General features: G+C 36.1%; 1 protein-coding gene across 1 annotated transcript in view; it reads right to left on the bottom strand.

The window, feature by feature from the left end:
- Positions 1-964: 964 nt before the first annotated feature.
- Positions 965-18,457, bottom strand: part of Tp53bp2 (tumor protein p53 binding protein 2) — a 34,510-nt gene continuing 17,017 nt past the window's right edge. Inside the window, exons 9-17 of the mRNA XM_015483604.2 lie at positions 18,079-18,186; positions 17,476-17,624; positions 16,295-16,757; positions 14,128-14,906; positions 11,676-11,813; positions 10,850-10,983; positions 7,779-7,945; positions 4,140-4,339; positions 965-1,758 (exon numbers count right to left, since the gene is read on the bottom strand). Coding sequence (XP_015339090.1) covers positions 1,717-1,758; positions 4,140-4,339; positions 7,779-7,945; positions 10,850-10,983; positions 11,676-11,813; positions 14,128-14,906; positions 16,295-16,757; positions 17,476-17,624; positions 18,079-18,186 — 2,180 coding nt within the window. The 3' untranslated portion in view covers positions 965-1,716. The remainder of the gene's footprint in view (positions 1,759-4,139; positions 4,340-7,778; positions 7,946-10,849; positions 10,984-11,675; positions 11,814-14,127; positions 14,907-16,294; positions 16,758-17,475; positions 17,625-18,078; positions 18,187-18,457) is intronic.

The raw sequence follows: 18,457 nt of genomic DNA, 5'->3' as shown, positions 1-18,457 counted from the left end.
CTTTTGATGGCTCATATGATTACACTGCCCATTGGATAATTTACCTGGCTAATCACCCTATTTTAAGGTTAGCTGATTAATAAACTTATTTAAATCTGAAAAGTTCCTCACAACAGTACCTACATTGGTATTGGGTTGAATTACCAGGGGACTATGATGCTGGGGGAGGGGAGGCATTTTTAGAATTTTTGCCTACCATGTATATTTTAGAAGTTTAGTTCATGTTGTTATTTTTTTCTTCATTTCTCTGAAGGATGTGTGTGTATGGCTTTCATCTATTCCTTGTTAGAAGTTAGCTATTCATAAAAAAATATTAAGAAAAATGACCATGGTTTTTCATTTGTGTCTTCTCTTTAATTATAGATCCAGTTGGGTATAATAACATATGCCTGTAATCCCAGAGACTTGGGAGGCTGAGGCAGGAGTTCACAAGTTCACAGCCAGTCTTGCAACTTAGTGAAGCCCTAAACAACTTGGAGAGGCCCTGTCTCAAAATAAAAAATAAAAATGGCCATGGATGTAGCTAAGTGGTAGAGCACCCCTAGGTTTAATCCTCATACCACACACACAAAAAAATTTTTATTTATATATTTATCTCCTCTACGTAAAATGATTTCCAAAGCAACTCATGTATTTAGTAACATAGTAATACAACATAACTCTATAAAGAAAGTGAAATAAATGAGGGCACAGCATATCAGAGGCTCCAGGTCAAAAGTACCCATAGGCTTCTATCCCCAATGATCATCAAGATCATTAAAAAATTTCAGTTCTGTACCAAAGACCACCCAAACACAAAATGCAAAATAGTTTTCTGTAAGCAAAGAAATACTTCTTACATTAATCACATGGCTGATAAGTCTTATTACAGAACTTTTTTCACTTGGGTAAGAGATATTGCAATAATTTGTGACCTTTGGACGAAGCTGTTTAGGACATCTAAAATGAAAACCAGTAAAACAGCTTAGAGTCAAAAAGTTTAATTTTATTACAATGTTTTTAAAGTTAGCTATGATCTTGACAAATACTATGGGTAAGTCTATACCAACTCCAAGGTACAAAAGACAATAAATATAGACTCATATTCAGCCTAAAAACAAGATTCTAAATCTAATTTAGATTAGGTAGTGTAGTTTAGTTTCAATATTTAAAATCCATGTATAATTCTTAAGATGCTAGAAGAACTCATATATAATAGTTATTGCTCACTGACAAACAACCAGCAGTTCTTTGCTGACAATATACAAGTGTACAGCACATTCAAGCCCCCACACGAGTCCGAGGCTTGCTGGTGCTAGAGGACTGGGGATGGTGCCGTGATGGCACTGGTCCTTCTGGGAGGAGGACTGGTACAGAACAGTGCCAAAAATGCCCACTAAACTGGACAGGAAGCCGATTTCACAAAAGCTCAAGGAATGGTCCTCTTTCTTGCAGAAAACAAGATTGTCACTGTGTCTTCCTGAATGTTCCGTGGAACAGCTGGGCCCAGCACAGTATGGTCTGCTGACTTAGAAGCTCCATTTCCTCATGCTGAGTGTCCCCCACTAGCAGTGAATTCTTCAATCCTTCATTTTCTTCCAGAGCACATTCTTCATTGCTTTCAAGCTACATTGTCATTAAAATAAGTCTTGTAAAATTTCTGCCAAAAACAGCTGTATTATTTCTTCTTGGTGATAATTAAGACTAATTCTTCATTAACTAAAATTCTGTTAAGTTTCAGGCCAAGCTCCTTTGTCTTGGTTTAATTCTCGGGTACAGCTGTAAGAAAGTTTAAAAAATATTTACATACTGTACATAGGTATGAGAGCAGAGTAAAACTTCATGAAACACTGGGAAGAGGGGCAGAAATATGACAGGAAAAAAAATCAAACTAAGCAGAGGTACCCAAGTGCACAAGGTTCACATTTAGCAATATTCTCATCAGCCACTCCATGAAAGACATCAAAGGTCACAAGGGTCCATCAACTGTGACAATATCACAAAGCAATAAAAACCTTCAGCAGCTCTAGGCATTAACTCAATCTGCAATTTACTGAACTGTAAATGAAGTCAGGAAGACAAACTGCTGATGACAGTTTGCAATATGCTACTTACTCCAACATTTAGAGTTTTCATTACTATGGAAGAAAGATGAGAGATTAAAATCTCTTTTAATTTGATTCACAGTGGACATAACATTGCGTGATGGAACTTGAGACTGTCAAGAACAAAATGCCACAAAGTCTGCAGATGTAAGAAAGGCTAAGTGGAGTGTGGTTTTTGTGTTTTCCAAAACAAAAGCTGAGAGGCAAAGGCTGCAAAGTACTGTCTTGAAGTCCAGAGCAAGTTCAACTAGTGATTCAACTAACAAACTAAACAAAAACCCTTCTCTCTGAAACAACAGAAAAACAGGTTTACTTGAAGAGATTCAGACTTCCAGCCCAAACTGAAAAACTGATGGGTCACTATTATTTAAGGATTATCATTCTTCTTTAGGAAAAGATATTCAATCAACATAATTTTCTAGACTCAGGCTGAGCCTCTGATTTAAAAAGTCAACTTTTACATACTTTCCTTTTTTAAAAAACATTAAAAATATTGTGCAGAGGACACTTGTATCTAAATTTGGAACTAAAATGAAAATCTTTAGTCAGGTCAGCTAATTTTAGAACCTTCTGAAGCTCTATAGAAGGCTCAACTTTGAACAACTGCTTCATACTTGGTAACAAATTCTCCCCCAACACACAGGATCTTTCTGATAAAACTGCTTTTAAAGAAAAAAAAGTTTATTCTCACTGCACACACCAAAAATGCTAATGACATGAGGTAAGTAATGCATGCTATTTTGATTTAACCATTCCACAATGTATACATATTTTTAAAGACCGTGTTACTAAATATATACAATCATTTGTCAATTTAAAGAAAAGAAAGAATATTAAAACAGAAGTTTAATAAGCACTTAGTTCTAAATAGCACTTTTCCCAGATAAGAAACTACAATATGTAAACTGTGCTTATTCACTGTTGATGTTTTATTAGGCAAAGTAGCCATATGCAAGAGATTGACTTCTCTGGTGCTAAAGACTTTATAGAAGCGAATGTGAGTGCATGAAAGAGAACAGCTTTCTATTTTTACTTTCCTTTGGTAATTTGAAAGCATTTTTTTTTTTTTTAACACAGCTCCACAGTCTGATTTTTTTTAATTTTCATTATTCTTTATATTATGACCACAAAAATAAATGCCACCTAAACCAACGAAATTTTATTTCATAGTAAATGCAGCCCTGGGAAGGCAGCAGTCCAGGTCTATCAAGTCATTTATATTGCACATTAAACAGGCAACACTGGGAAGGAACAGTCAGGAGAGGGACAGTGGTCAGAATCCAGAGAGCCAGGTCCCAGCAATAGAGTCATTTCAAGGAACTTCACCGAAAGTAATATCCCAGTTGTAGAATACTTGAGACAGAATCCTGCTCATGGCCTGGATGCCAGAGTAGGAGATTCAATGCAGGTAGAGACCATGTTTCTCTGACACTTGATGAAAATGCCTACAACAGTATCTCCCATTGCTCTATATTAGACTCCTGCATGATTCTCACAACAATCTTAGGAGGTAAGCTTCTCTGGCATCCCGACCTTCCTTCCACCACTCAGTTACCCAGATAATAAGTGCTCCAGGTAGACCTGAAGTGATGTTGAAGCCAGGGCTGGTGATCTACATGCCATATGCTGTTTACCACTAGTCGCTCTTTCTTCCCTCAAGTCTTTGCTACTTTCTCATCAAAAGCAGATTTTTCAAGCATTTTTACCTTTAAACTTTATTCAATCTCTCAATTATCCTCCTCATTTTTCTTTCATACACCCCACATATACCCTGTGCAAATATAACCATGTGAGAGTATACCTGAATCTGTGAGAGATCAATGCAAAGTTTTGAAGCATATCATTCTTGTTTTCTCTGGCAAAATTATAAATATGCTCCTGAGCATAAATAAATCATCAAAACTGTGGCTATAAGTCAAAATATAAGACTACCTGAAATTTAAAATTCCACGTGTAATTAACAAAGGGCAGTACGGTACACTGTATTCACAACAGTTTTTACAAAGTCCCTCTATGACACTCATAAAAACATCATGAAGTACTGGAATAACTTACTCCTAGCAAGTTGCGTGGAACGTATCCCTCCTTATCATTAAGGCGTGCCCACCACCATTCAATTTCATCTTCGTCCTCCCTGCGGATGATGGTCATGCAGTCTCCTTCTTTCATGGGCAGTTCATCATCATTCTGAGGCTCATAATCCCAAAGTGCATAAATGACTCCTTTATTCATTATGCCCATTTTCTCCTGAACTCCTATGATTGTGACAGAAAGACACAGCAAGGAAATATCACTCAGAGTATACCATTCTGAAGAACTTTTCTCTATAATGAAACAAAATGGCAAAAAATAGGCACAGGATGGAGTGTTAGAACTACTACATTAAATAGTTAATAAATAATTCTGCAAGGTCAGTGCAAAGAATGGGCCAGTGGCATTTATAAAAGATAAAAAAATAATCAGTTTTCATATCTAAAATAGCTTTAAAACCTAGCACTTTATAAGTATCTCTCAAAACTGGTCTTACTCAGAAAACAAAAACTTTTGCCAGCCCAGGAACTAAAAAAAGAATTGCTTGAGCCCAGGCTATTAAAAAAGTAAATGATATGCTTGTCAACTTTTGACCTATTTCTAAGTGTAAGGACCAAGGAACTATGAATACATCATTCATTCTTCATTACCTAAAACACAGAGCAGACAGAGAAAAAGATCAGAAATGCTTATTAAGGTGGTCTTTATCAATTCCCAAATGGGAAAAGAAAATACATTATTAAATACATTAGAAAGCAGAAATGTGGCACTTCAGACATGACATAAAAGTCTACAGTCAACTCCAAAATAACAAAAATCAGAATTCTGAAAGATGTTGAAATTCCATAAACTGGGGAGGGAAAAATCCTCAACACCCCACTTTTCACCAGTTCAAAATCAATTTGCAAATTAAATTTTGTCTTTCTCCATTTATCCTATATATTCCTATCCTAAAGGGCAACACTAATAAATAATTACTATCAAACAGTAGGTAATAGAAGAAGAAAGAAAACTGAAAAAGAAGGTTCTTAGCAATTCAGTTAATTATTATTTTTTAATTTAATTATTTTATTTTAATTATTTTTACAGTCGGGAAAATATCTGCTTGCTTTTGAATAGATTGTGAGCACTGCACTACTAATTACAAACTTAATATTTCTTATTAATTAATGTGTCGTAGAATACAGTATCTCTCTTCTGGGAAGAAATGAATCAAGAAATTAAACTGTTCCTTTCCACAGAAGGCTTTTGCCAATATAAAGGGACAGGTAAATTTCCAACTTCTGCCTATTTAAATAAGACATATAAAGTACAACAATAAAACTTGATGTATCTATAACCTCACGAAGTTTTAAAGTTGGTCAGGTGTGTAAACTGTTTGGGACAGGGATGACAAAGAGGTAAGAGAGAAATTCCAGATATTTTAATATGCTCATAATAACAGCCTAAGTCCCAGTTTCTAAGAAATCATTCATGGAAAAAAATTTCTCGTTACTTTGCTATTATGAGATTAAGAGTTACAAAAATTTACAAAATTTTTGAGGGGCCTCAAAACAAGCTCAACGTCATTGATAACTTTGGAAATGCAAACTAAAGCCACTATGAAATCCCATTCCAAATCCATCAAGGGTCATAAGATGTGGGGCAAAAGGAACCTTCCACTAGATGTGTGCCACTATAACCTGGTAGTTCCATTTGTAAATATAAACCAGAAAACAAATATGGAAAACAGGAAGGAAGGAGCTGAGGGTGTACTTCAGTGACAGGGGCTGTGCTTAGCATGCACAAGGCCCTGGGTTCAATCCCGAGCATCAAAACAAATAAACAAATTTAAAAATACATTTTTTTTTTAAATGAAGGAAGGAGCCCACATGTCCTTCAAAAGTAGAATGGAAAGTTAAGCTGAGATTTAGTCATAAAAAAGAATAGTATGACACAATGAAAATAAACATAATACACAAGTGAATCTCAAAAACATAAAATGTTTAAAGAAAAAAGAAGCCTAGAGAATCACCAACACAATTTACTTTAAATTTTAAAAAAAGAATAGGCAAAACTAAAAACAATACTTAATAGGTTTCACACACAAAAATATATAACTATTTTTAAAAACAAGGAATGGTGAACTTCCAGAGTGTTTACCACAGGTGTGCGGGGAGCCACATCAAGGCAGTCCAGATGATGTCAGAAAGTGTTCATGTTCTGTTTTCCTAGGTCAGGAACACAGTTATCCACTATGTTCAACCCATTAGTGACCTAAACACTCATGGTATCCATGATATATTTAATAAATTTTTTTAAATCCCTGACCAAATGTCCCTAATGTTTGTAAAAAGCATATATAGTCCTGATGGCCAATAAAATGAATACAGCAAAATACATGTTAAGATACTATAATAATTTTAAAATAATGTCAATAAATCAAAATATCCTATGGCTCAGAGTTCAAAACATAAACAAAAAGTAATCTGAGTATCAACAATAAAAATTAAGGCAGGTGCAATAATGCATTCCTATAATCTCAGTAACTTGGGAGGCTGAGGTAGTAGGATCACAAGTTTGAGGCCAGCCTCAGTAATTTAGGAAGATGCTTATCTCAAAATGAAAACTATAAAGTGCTGTGGATGTAGCTCAGTGGTATAGCACCCTTGAGTTCAATCCCCATTACTATATACACACATCCCCAAAAACACCCTAACAGTTTAGGGGCTGGGGATGTGGCTCACTGATACAGCACTTGTAAGAATGAATGAGGCCCTGGGTTGGATCCCCAGTACAGAAAAGGGAGGAAATGGGGAGAGGAGAGAGAGAAAACAAACTAACAATTAAAGTCTAGGGTTCTCACTGACCCCTCTTCCTTCTCATGGAAAGCCTGAAAATAGACAAAAACACCAAGAGAAAGTCATCAAGCAGAGATGAAAGACATATGTCTTTAAACTCATGGGTCTCTCAATCAACAGGTAATGCTGCTTCTGAGTGTCTGCATAGTATGGAGTCCCGAGACTCTTTATTTTTCTGTTTTCCCTCCTTTCCACCTCCTCTTAAGTCATAAAGAGAAAAATTAACCTCAACTATGAAGCCTTGTAAAGTAAAAAAATTTTCCTTGTAAGTAAAAATGGCATGCATCTAAAACTTCAAGTCCATTTTTCTCTAGGTGCAGATCTGATGTTAGCAATTAGACTCAAACTCAAAATCAAGAAAACAAAACAAAGCCCCAAAATATGTGTTGCCTTTATTTAATGACAAGTTTGATTTGCAGGAAAACATAGGTTATTTGGAATCTTGTGTCAATGCTGTTTTTCTTATGATCATCTTGGAAGAATGAGGTTCTGTTCACTTATTTGCAAAGACATGCTAGCACTTGGTAAATGTTAAAGCCTTAATGGGGGTCTTTTGATGGTCAAAAGCCCTTTAATACTACTAGATCTTCTAGAAGCTGCATCACTGTCTTGGGTTGCTGAAGATTTCCCTGACAATAGTTGTTTCCAGGAATACACACAGAAGCTGTATTATTTGTGACCCAGTCTGTTCTATTTTCAGCGCCCAAGACAATGTAAAACACAAGAGACTTTCCTAAAATAAAAATACTTATTGAATTAAACCCCAGAGATAGACAGGTAAGTGAATGCAGTAATCAACACATTGATTCCACTGGCTACATACCATAAAGAAACTGAGAGCACTGTGTGTAGCCCTCCTCCATCTCCTCACACTTATCTGCGGCAGTCTGCATGTCACTGTAGGTCATGGCGAACACAGCTGCTCCTGACTCCACCAAAAACTTACACACCTGGACATTGTTACATGAGGCAGCACAATGCAATGGAGTCCTGTGAATAAGACACAGCAAGGGCTAAAAATGTGTTTTTCTCTTTTTTTTTTGGGGGGGGGGAGGGGTATTGGGGATTAAACTCAGGGGTACTCAACCACTGAACCACATCCCTAGTCCTATTTTGTATTTTATTTAGAGACAGGGTCTCACTGAGTTGCTTAGTGCCTTGCAGTTGCTGAGGCTGGCTTTGAACTTGCAATTCTCCTGTCTCAGCCTCCCAAGCCGCTGTGATTATAGGGATGCACCACCACGCCCAGCCTAAAAACATGTTTCTAATTTGAAAGACACCTGCTCTGATAAGACACCTGTAAGAAAATTTCTTGAGTTTCTCATCTACCAAACCCTTTCTTCTGAAAAACTGAAACAGTTTTAAGGTCTGCAGATATAGCTCAGCTGGTAGAGTGCTTGCCTAGCATGCATAAGGTCCTGGGTTCAATCCCCAGCACCATTAAAAAAAAAGATTTTTTAGCTGGGCATAGTGGCACATGCCTATAATCCCTACAGCTCAGGAACCTGAGGCAGGAGGATCATGAGTTCATAAGCCAGCCTCAGCAACAACTGAGGCATTAAGCAACTCAGTGAGACCCTGTCTCTAAATAAAATACAAAATAGGCCTAGGGATGTGGTTCAATGGTCGAGTTTTTAAAAGCCAGTACAACACAGATGACTGAACTCACCAAAGAATTATACCCGCAAAGGAAAACACCAGACTAATGAACCACAGCTAAGCTAGGAGCCAAGCAAAGAGTGAACAAAATCAAGAAAACATTCCATACAGTAATCTAACAAGAACAAGATAAAATGATTTCCTTCCATGTCTGGATCCCCAACTCTGGTTATTTCTGTCAAAGTAAAAGACCTACCAATCCTTAAATTATAGGCCTTCATGCAAAACATGTGCCTTTAAATATCCCTTTATCATCACCAATTTTGAAGGAACCAAGCTGTATATAAGCTACCTTTATAGTATTTTTTAAAACTTGTCAATTCAATTCAGACTAGAAAAATGACCATAAAACATTTCAATCTATTTTAACTAAGTGGTTAACAAGAACTTATCAATACCATTCAAGAGAATTTTTTCCCAGCATCTCAAAATGTTTTATGAAATATGATAAATTATCTTGAGTTAGCAGTAAAGGTTTAAGAGCTGGTACCATTGACCAAACTCCGAAATTGGGTTTGAGAATGTTAACTGGGTTCTGAAGTACATAAGGTTTAATTTCTTTACCCTTACCTCTCCCCTCTGTTTTATTTTATTGGGATACCCCCCACTCTCTCTTTTAATATTTTTAGTTATAGATGGATACAATACCTTTATTTATTTATTCTTATGTGATTCTGAGGATCAAACCCAGTGCTTCACATGTGTCAGGCAATCACTCTGCCACTAAGCTATAGCCCCAGCCCAGGATATATCATTTTTAAAAAGAAAAAAAAAATTATTTTCTGTCCCCCATTCCAGAATACTATTAACAATTTGGTGAATGTTACTACAATTTGGTGAATGTTACTAAGACTTTTCACTTGCATGGTTTTTAATAATGAAAAATTATATGTAATCTAAACTCCCTAAATTTGAGAAACAAGGGATATTATAACATGGTAAAAAATTTGTTTTGCTTAAGCTACAATACTAAACCAAAACATTAGGCAAAAATATTATGTATAAAAAATACGTTATGATTTTAACAACTTCTTTCTTTTTTTGTACTGGGGATTGAACCCAAGGGCACTTAACCACTAAGCCACATCCCCAGCCCTTTCTATATTTTATTTAGAGATAGGGTCTTGCTAAATTGCTTAGAGTCTCACTAAATTGTCAAAGCTGGCCTGAAGCTGGCCTTGAACTTTCGATCTTCCTGCCTCAGCCTCCCAAGCTGCAGTGATTACAGGTGTGCACCACCACGCCCGGCAGGTCTTAACTACATTTTTTTTAAAGTATATAAAAAGTAGTTTGAGGGCTGGGCAAGGTAGGTAGAATGTATGCTTAAGATGCATGAGGCTGCAGGTTCAATCTCCAGCACCATCACCAACAACAAAAGAAGCTTAAAGGAAATATATTGAAATATTAATGGTGTTTATTTGCAGACTGCAGAGGTGCAGACAGCTTATTTTCCTCTTCTCATTTCTCTATTTTGTATATTTTCCACAGTGGGCACATATTTTTATATCATTCTTTTAAAAAATGCAACCAAAATGCTTCTCCAAGTATTATTTATAACATTAATGACAAAAAAAATTGCAAAACAATTTAAATGTCTAACAAGAGGAAGACAATCATAATAAATGAACACATGGTTACTTAAATCTCTTAATGGAATGATCTGAACCTAATTCAAATTTATATATATGTTCTGCATGCAATTTATACATGCATACTTAATACCATAAGCACACATGTATAAATTATATCCGCCTGCGCGCGCGCACACACACACACACACATATATTAGTTGTTGTTGGCCTTTTATTTTATTTATTTATATTTGGTGCTGAGAATCGAACCCAGTGCCTCACAAATGCTAGGCAAGCACTCTTCCACTGAGCTATAAATCACTCCAGCCCCATAAATTACTTTTTTATAATAACTTGTTTTTGACATTAAAAGTCTTTAAAACTAAAATGCTACAGTAAATATGGGATGATATAACCTCTTAAAATCTTTTGTGATATTTCTTATCTTGATTATTTATTAAACTTTTAAAAACCCCATCTGCTTCCATTATTGGAATGAGATGACTGTTAATAAGGACATGCTTATTCCTCAAAAATAGCACATTTCTCCAGCAAATGACAATCAGCTATACAATATTGAGGAATGTAACTTTTGCCTTCCAACAGCACTAAAACAGTGCTTTTACCCCCAACTGTAGTTTGGAGTTTAAAGGAAAAATCTTACCATCCATCACTATCAGCAGCATTTACATTTACACCAAACTGTACCAGGAACTTAACGATTTCTGTGTGGCCTGCACATACAGCATTGTGGAGAGCTGTGATGCCTTCATCATTGGGCAGGCTAGGGTCATCAACCTGTAACGTCAACAAGAGGGGGAAGCATCACTCCAATGTATCTTGTCACGCTAACTGGCTCCTCAGGGTCAAGAGAACAGAAATAGACTTCTATGGGATTTTTTAAAAAATCCTAATTAAAACCTACAGGAGCCAAGAAATCTGTATTAAGAACAATTCTAGAAAAAAGACTAGCCACATAAGTAGGCACAGCACTCACTATAAAATAAAGTTTTTAAAAAAAAACTGAAGAAGTACCAGAAACTATATCCTTATAGTCATTTTTGTTTATTTATAGTCCTAACTTCCCACCACAAATTAGTTTCTAAGTAGAAGCTACATTTGCTATGGAAAGAAAAAAAAAAGTGAACTAAAAATATTTTAAATAGTAGGCTTCTGAAAAGTAGGAACATCAGTAATTTAATACCATACAGTAAAAATCCATACATAATCAATTTTAAAGGAGAATAATGATCTCCCCAAGAAAGAAAAAGTACCCTAGAGAAAACAAGTGAAAATTGAACTTCTGCATTACCAAAATTTTAGTCATGCTTTTAAAACAGAATAGGCTATTTTAGAGCATACACTCAAAAGTTCTTCCCCAGAGCCCCAGTCTCAAAAAGGAAATTTAAAAATACGATTTCTCCATTGTAGCTTTCTATTTTGAGCTTTAAAACAAGTCACATTTAGGAAATTACTAATTATAGCCATACCTCATAAATAATTCTCTGTACAAGGTCAAACTCTCCCTCCAAAGATGAATCTAGGAGTAAAGCAAGAGGGTTGAATTTCACCCTCATTCCATGAGCAATCCTCTCTGAGCCAGTTTTACGTAAGTTTGTCCTTTTGCCCTGCAAAGGAAATGCATGGAAAATTAAGCAAGATACCACCACCAAAAGGGTAGAATGAGCTCAGCTGTATATGTATATATAAATATAAGCACATTTTATTCAAATATAACATTATTATTCAGGAAAGTACACCAATCAATATATATAGCTAAATAATTTTTCACAAAGTGTGAACACCTATGCAATAAAGTGGGAGGAACTTAACTATAAAACCTAACGGAAGCACATCTGTAAATATAACATGAACTCATAAACTAAGCACATAATCTGAAGAGGGTGACTTTCTTCAAGTTTCAAAACTAGCCAAGATTGGTCTCTTAATAGAGTACATCAAGACCCACACCCTTCAATTAGCAACAATGCAGCTCAGAAATATAATTGCTAACATATACATATATAAAAGGAAACTAAGGCACACAGCGAGCAAACAGCAGAGCTGGAATTCAAATCCAGGTAAGTTGGTTTTGCTGCAACCCTTCCCTTTTGTGTGTGTGTGTGTGTGTGTGTGTGGTGCTGGGGATTGAACCTAGGGGCTTGTGCATTCAAGGCAAGCACTCTACCAACTGAGCTATATCCCCAGCCCAAAACCCTTCCTCTTAATCATTTCATACCATAATGCCTCCTCAGGCAAAAGCCTATTAGTAAGCTAAATAATAAAGATTAATAGTTATTATACATACCAAGGAGGAATCCTACAAGTCTTAAAATATTTTAATAAGGATATTTTTTTAAAAAGGCATTTTAAAGACAAAAACCTAACATTCTGTAAAATAGGTTCCTTAAGCACATCCAACAAAGTGGAAATGTTTCCTCAGGTGTGATAAATATACTATACATACTTCTCTTTCATTTTATCTCAGATGTGGAAAACCACTGAGTTTTGAAAAACATAGGAGGCAAACGCTGTAACTCTCAAAAGTGTAATGGATAAATGTTGTTCTTTAAAATAAGTGTCACCAATATGACTTTGTAAATACCCTTCGTAAGTTGCACATTGCAAGTAGCTAGCTACCCACTTTTAAAGAATGGACAATACAGCAATATCTACTTCACTTAAAACAAGAAGAAAAGGGTAAGTCCCTTTCCTAGGAAGAAAGTAACAATCTTCAAAAGAAGTATGATACTTTTACAAACTTTGGTTTCCTTTCTCTTTCTCAAAAATGTGAATTATACTGACACAACAACAATAAGGAGAGACATGACAAAAAGCTGGAGTATGGGTTGGTTGAGCTTCAATCTGGCTTAAATTTCCTCTTCCTTTTCTCACATTTAAAGCTCAAATGAGAATTGAGTCTTAGAAGTTTGAAGGTATAGGGTTGTTTAAAAAATGTTAACTTTTAATTTTTTATAACTTTTTTCTCCTAACCTCTATAGTAATAAAAAAAGTTTACTACATTACATGTTTAAGCAAATATTTATTGTAAAGTAACTTTTGACAAAGCTTATCTTTGAATGCTATCACAGCTAAAAGAAATAATAAGGGATCAAACATAAAGAACACTTACAAAAAATCATTTTTAAATGCTATTTTGCTTTTAACCACATTTAAATTTATGGCTCAGCATCCTATTTCTTCTGTGCAAACAAAATGACTTCCAATTAAACTATGAAAAAGAAAACTTTATTTAGACTTTTCTGGAACTGTTATTCTCTCTCACCTACTTCAAAGTGACAAGAAAACTTCCAAACAAAAGCTTAATATTTGGAAGGCATTTCTAAGCCAAAACAGAGTTTTAGAATAGCTTAAAAGAACCTAAGGATTCTGGTGTTTGTCAGGTTCTTAAACTATACTGAAAGAGAGAAAAAAGCTAAAGAGGTGGCCACCCACCCTCTCAGTTTCCTCACTTCATACAACCCTTCCAATCTTTTACTTTTAAGATGGAGGTTTTATCTAACATTTCATTAAAATTTTTTTTCACTGCCAAAAAAAATAAAAGTTTGAATGAGTGATACTACAATGAGAAAGTTATACTGTCTGCCAGATCTCACAGAGCTAAGCCAGTGATCAAATTCAAATTTAGGTCTTTCCAGTCCAGTGTTTCTTCCCTAATATGTGGTATCAGCTACAGGAGAAATAGCATATGTGGTATCTGCAGGAATTAAAAAAAAAAAAAAAAAAACTGTTTCCTTCACAAAGAAACAGGTTCTAAGACATTAAAATGTTCTTTATTCTTAACATATTGCATTTTGATAAGATCCATTTTGTACTAAGGGATTATAAAATTAAAAGGCAAACTGAAGAAAAATACAACCACCTAGAAGAGAGTGACAAGGTAAGACTCCCAAAATGGTCATGAGACACCACATTACTCACAGGAGGCAGAGAGACCTGCCCAGTGATCTCAGGTGGGCGCATGCTCACAGAGTCTTCTCCAGGCCCTTCGGGCTCCCCAGATGGGTAGGGCGGAGGTGGGTATGGGGGGTACTCCTCCAGATACACTTCAAGCAGATGGGGAGCCTCTGGGTTTGGTTCCTCCGCATTATTCTGGAGATTTGGGCTGCTGTCTGTGACTCCTTCAGGCACATAATCAAGGGCAGGGGAAGGAGATGGCATGTCACTGTTCTCTGTATTAGCACTCCCCACATCATCTGGGGATAATGCCTCAGGAACCAAAGAGACCACCTCCTTCTCTGGCTCCACATGTAAATATGGATTCGGAATTTCTGTGGGGCTTTCTGAGCCGGCAGTCACTGAGGTGGATGATTTAGATGGGTATGATGGGACAGAGATGGTCTCCATTGCAGCTATTGTGGTCCTCTGATACAAAAGTTTCTGAATATTTGGTCCATTAGGACCCTCTGGCTCTGTAATAGAGCTGCGTTTCTTTAGTGGTCTGGGTGCATTAGACAGTTTCTTTCGTAGGGCTTCTAAGTCAGCATCACTCTGGTTTCGGTAAGGATTAGATAAGAAAGGCAGTAATTTGGTTGGGCTGAGTGGTCGAGGAATTCTTTCATTTTCATGGTTCTCCTGAACTGAAGAAACAGGTTCTGTTTCAGGTTCAGGACTGCCAGGCTTGCCCTGGCTGTTGGAATAAATGTTCTCTGGATGCTGCTGTGGATTTTGGGCAGTGGCAATCACAGGCTTGCCATATACTAATGGAAAAGGAAAAAAATAAAAATCCTGGTTACTATTAATCACACAGAACTGGCAAGTAACAAATAACAAGTAGGCCGCTTTTAATTTCACAGTTACATTATATTCTCTCAAGCACAACTAATTTCTTTAAAGAACAAAAAACAAAACAAGGGTTTCATCTTTGCATAATAAACCTATTATAGAATCAAAATCCCCATTAACTATAACATGGACCATTATTTTACAAAACAGTAAGAAAGAAAATATGGCCAATTATAAGAAATCACTGACTGCCAGTCAAACCTAAAATATCAAAATGTGAAAAAAACTTAGAACCGATGAAAATCAGTAATCCTCTGTCCAAACTAACTCTAAACATATAATACCCCATCTTTCAAAAATGAACCAATGTGAAACATCATACTTACCTTAAAAAATTATTAAAGAACCACAGTGTTTACCAAAGATATTGCCCCTTTAACATACTATCAAATTTAGTTAATTCCCAAATTATCACATTAGCAGTCATCAACAAAGATTCATGATAAGAGTAAGACATAGCATATATACAGATTTTTGGCTAATTTTTGTTAGGACATCTTAGGCCACAATTACATGCTTATTTCATGACTAGAAAGCCATTTGCAATTAATTAAAACATGGTCAATTTTATTCTAGTCCTATAAATAATGATTTAGAAAGAATAAACAAATGTCCAGCTTGTGTATGTTTAACACAAACTATCTTATTTTGTTTTTATTTAGTTTATTTCCTTTTGGTACGGGGGTCTTGAATATGCTAGGCAAGGATTCTACAACTGAGCTACACTTCCAGTCCTTGTTATCTTTTTATATTTCATTAGTGGTGTGTCCTCATAAAAATAACTTTAAATACAGTAGTGTTTTTTAAAAACACAGTGTACGGGCTGGGGTTGTGGCACAGTGGTAGGGCACTTCCCTAACCTATGTGAGGCACTGGGTTCAATTCTCAGCACCACATATAAATAAAATTAAGGTCCACTGACAACTAAACAATAAAAATAAAAAATTTTAAAAACAGGGTAGTTGTGTCATCTTCAATCCACCAAAAGCATGTAGCCAGAGCTACAGTGAAGACACAACTTTCTGCATGCTCTCTCCTGTGTGTATATGTCTCCCACTCTCCTCTGAGCTCCTTCAGAACTAGGACTGCCCCTCTCATCTTCAGTGCCTAGTGCAGTAACTGACATATAGCAGTCACTCTGTTAAAACTCCCAATTAACAGTAGGAAATACAATTACAACTCAGAACACCAGAGTCAGTCAAAATAGAGACAAGTTATTTTACTGTATGCTGACAACTGGCAGCTCTGGTGGAGGATGTAAGCACAACATCTATGCAAGTGAAAATAAGACCAAGAACCTTACCACTTGCAAAGTGTGGGCCTCTGGTATGCGTCTTGGTCAGTGCACTCTGCACAGCCTGTTGGAAGTTTTTTCCTGGAGCCTGATGCTGTGTATACATGGAATATATAGAGCTGGCTGCCACAGTCTGAGGTTTTCTGAAGGCTGGAAGAAGGGTATCTTTGGAAGGCTGGGGAGTGAAGGGCCGGACGGCTGCAGCAGGTGGACTTTCTTGCTTAGATCCTGGAGAAAGGGTTTGATCTTGGCCAATTGAAGGTACGTTGGGAGACAGCAGCACCCTTGGCTGCTGCCCTGCTGGTTTGGGTTTACTTCCCATGGATGTAACAGCTGTTGGCAATTGTTGAGGATTTCCATCTGGCTTAATGTCAGAAGGTGATTGATTGGTTTGTCCAAAATAAGGCAAATTAATCTGTTTTGGTTTTGTAGGAACAGGAGGTGGTACTTTCACCACATTTTTATTTGCAGTCTGTAATGTGCACACACACACACAGCCAGTTAAAACATTGTAATAGCTGAGTACATATGATATTCTAGATAATCTAACTTTAGAAATATAAACATACACTGTAAAAATATTAACTCTACGTTTTAAGATCATTAAAAAGTTTTAAATCTGTATTTGATCATATTTAATAAGGGACCTAGAAATACAGTCCCACTCTCCATGACTTCCTTCTTATTTGGGCAACTGTAAGTGCCCACCTGAAAACTCTTACTTACCACCTTTCATATTCATAGGCTGAACCAAAAAATTAGTCATTCTTGTTCATAAGAACTACCTGCAATCTATGCTATTGTGGTTAAACAACACCCAACTTGCAGCATTCACCAATAACCTGCTTATCCAAGGTTAAGACCTATGGGGTTGCAGTAGATTCACCATAAAAGCACTTGATATAACCTCAGTTCCAAATTTCAAAGAAAGATACTTGAATTAAAAAAAAAAAAAAATGGTGTTCTTCAACACAATTATGATTTTATAAAGAATTACACAAAATATGACCCAAAAGTACATGTCAGCCATCCTACAATATACAGGGAGATCACAAATAATTCAAGCAATAGAATTTAAAAACCAGCATGCTCTATTTTAATACATTTTATTTCTTCTGCTTTCTCCTTCTTAAAAAACATGTTATAGAATTACCATTAAGTTTTAAAAAAAACAGAACATTCCTAAGTACCTGAGCATCCCGCAAGATATCTTCACTGCTCTGGTTTTTCCTCAGTGTGCCAAAGGGGGGTGGGGCAGCACACTGGTCCACTGTGTCAAACATTGAGAAAGGACGCACTTTCTTCTCTTTTTCCCTCAGTGGAACTTCCCCATCATCAGCTGAAGACAGAAAAAATACATGGTGATCTTCAAACTGTTAGCAATAAATGTGCTAATAAGTATCTATTGCCTAGATTTCTCTGAAATTCTATACCCACTAAATGCTTTCCTATTTTAAGTTGATAGAAGAATAAACTGAACACTACAATGATAGTATCTTGGTTTCTCAGTTAAATGATGGTATCTGGAAATAAACTAATTACTGTTAAAAGTGTCCCTTCTCACAATGCTAGAAAATGAACCATCTAGGAAAAAACACAGTACCTTTGACATGACCAAAACATAATGTTCAAGAGCAACAGAAATAAACTTTCTACAACTCTTTCATTTTTTTCCTTCCATTATAAAACTCTGGCATGCACCTCCCCAGGTATCTGGGGACTACACAGAATGCAAAGATTATTAATACAAGAAGATTATTAATGCTAGTTTTACTTTTAACCAGCATGTTTACCTTGGTCCAGGGCATTCCCAGCACTTTGAGGTACAGAAGAGCCTTGGCTCAGGAAAAGATCTGCATTTGAAGGGCTCCAATCAGGGCCAGCTGAATGGATTTTAGAGCCTAGAATGTACAAAAGCAACTACAAATAACTCCACATTCTAAAAACACTTTTACTGCTATGAGTTTTAATCTCTAAAAACAGCTTTAAATTCCAGACTCAAAACATTCCAGTAAATTTCTTCAGATAGTATTGCATTAGACTTTATATTTCTAATTTGAGCTCTTCCCACCTTACTCAAGCAATTTAAAATTAGTTACAGCAAATAAACAGTCTACTTGAATCAGCAAGGACTCATTATTTTTTAATGAGGTAAGAAAACATCATCATCAC

The sequence above is a fragment of the Marmota marmota genome, unplaced genomic scaffold (genome assembly GCF_001458135.2).
Source record: "Marmota marmota marmota unplaced genomic scaffold, marMar, whole genome shotgun sequence".
Lineage (NCBI taxonomy): Eukaryota > Metazoa > Chordata > Mammalia > Rodentia > Sciuridae > Marmota > Marmota marmota.
This window is presented reverse-complemented; position numbering and strand designations above follow the sequence as displayed.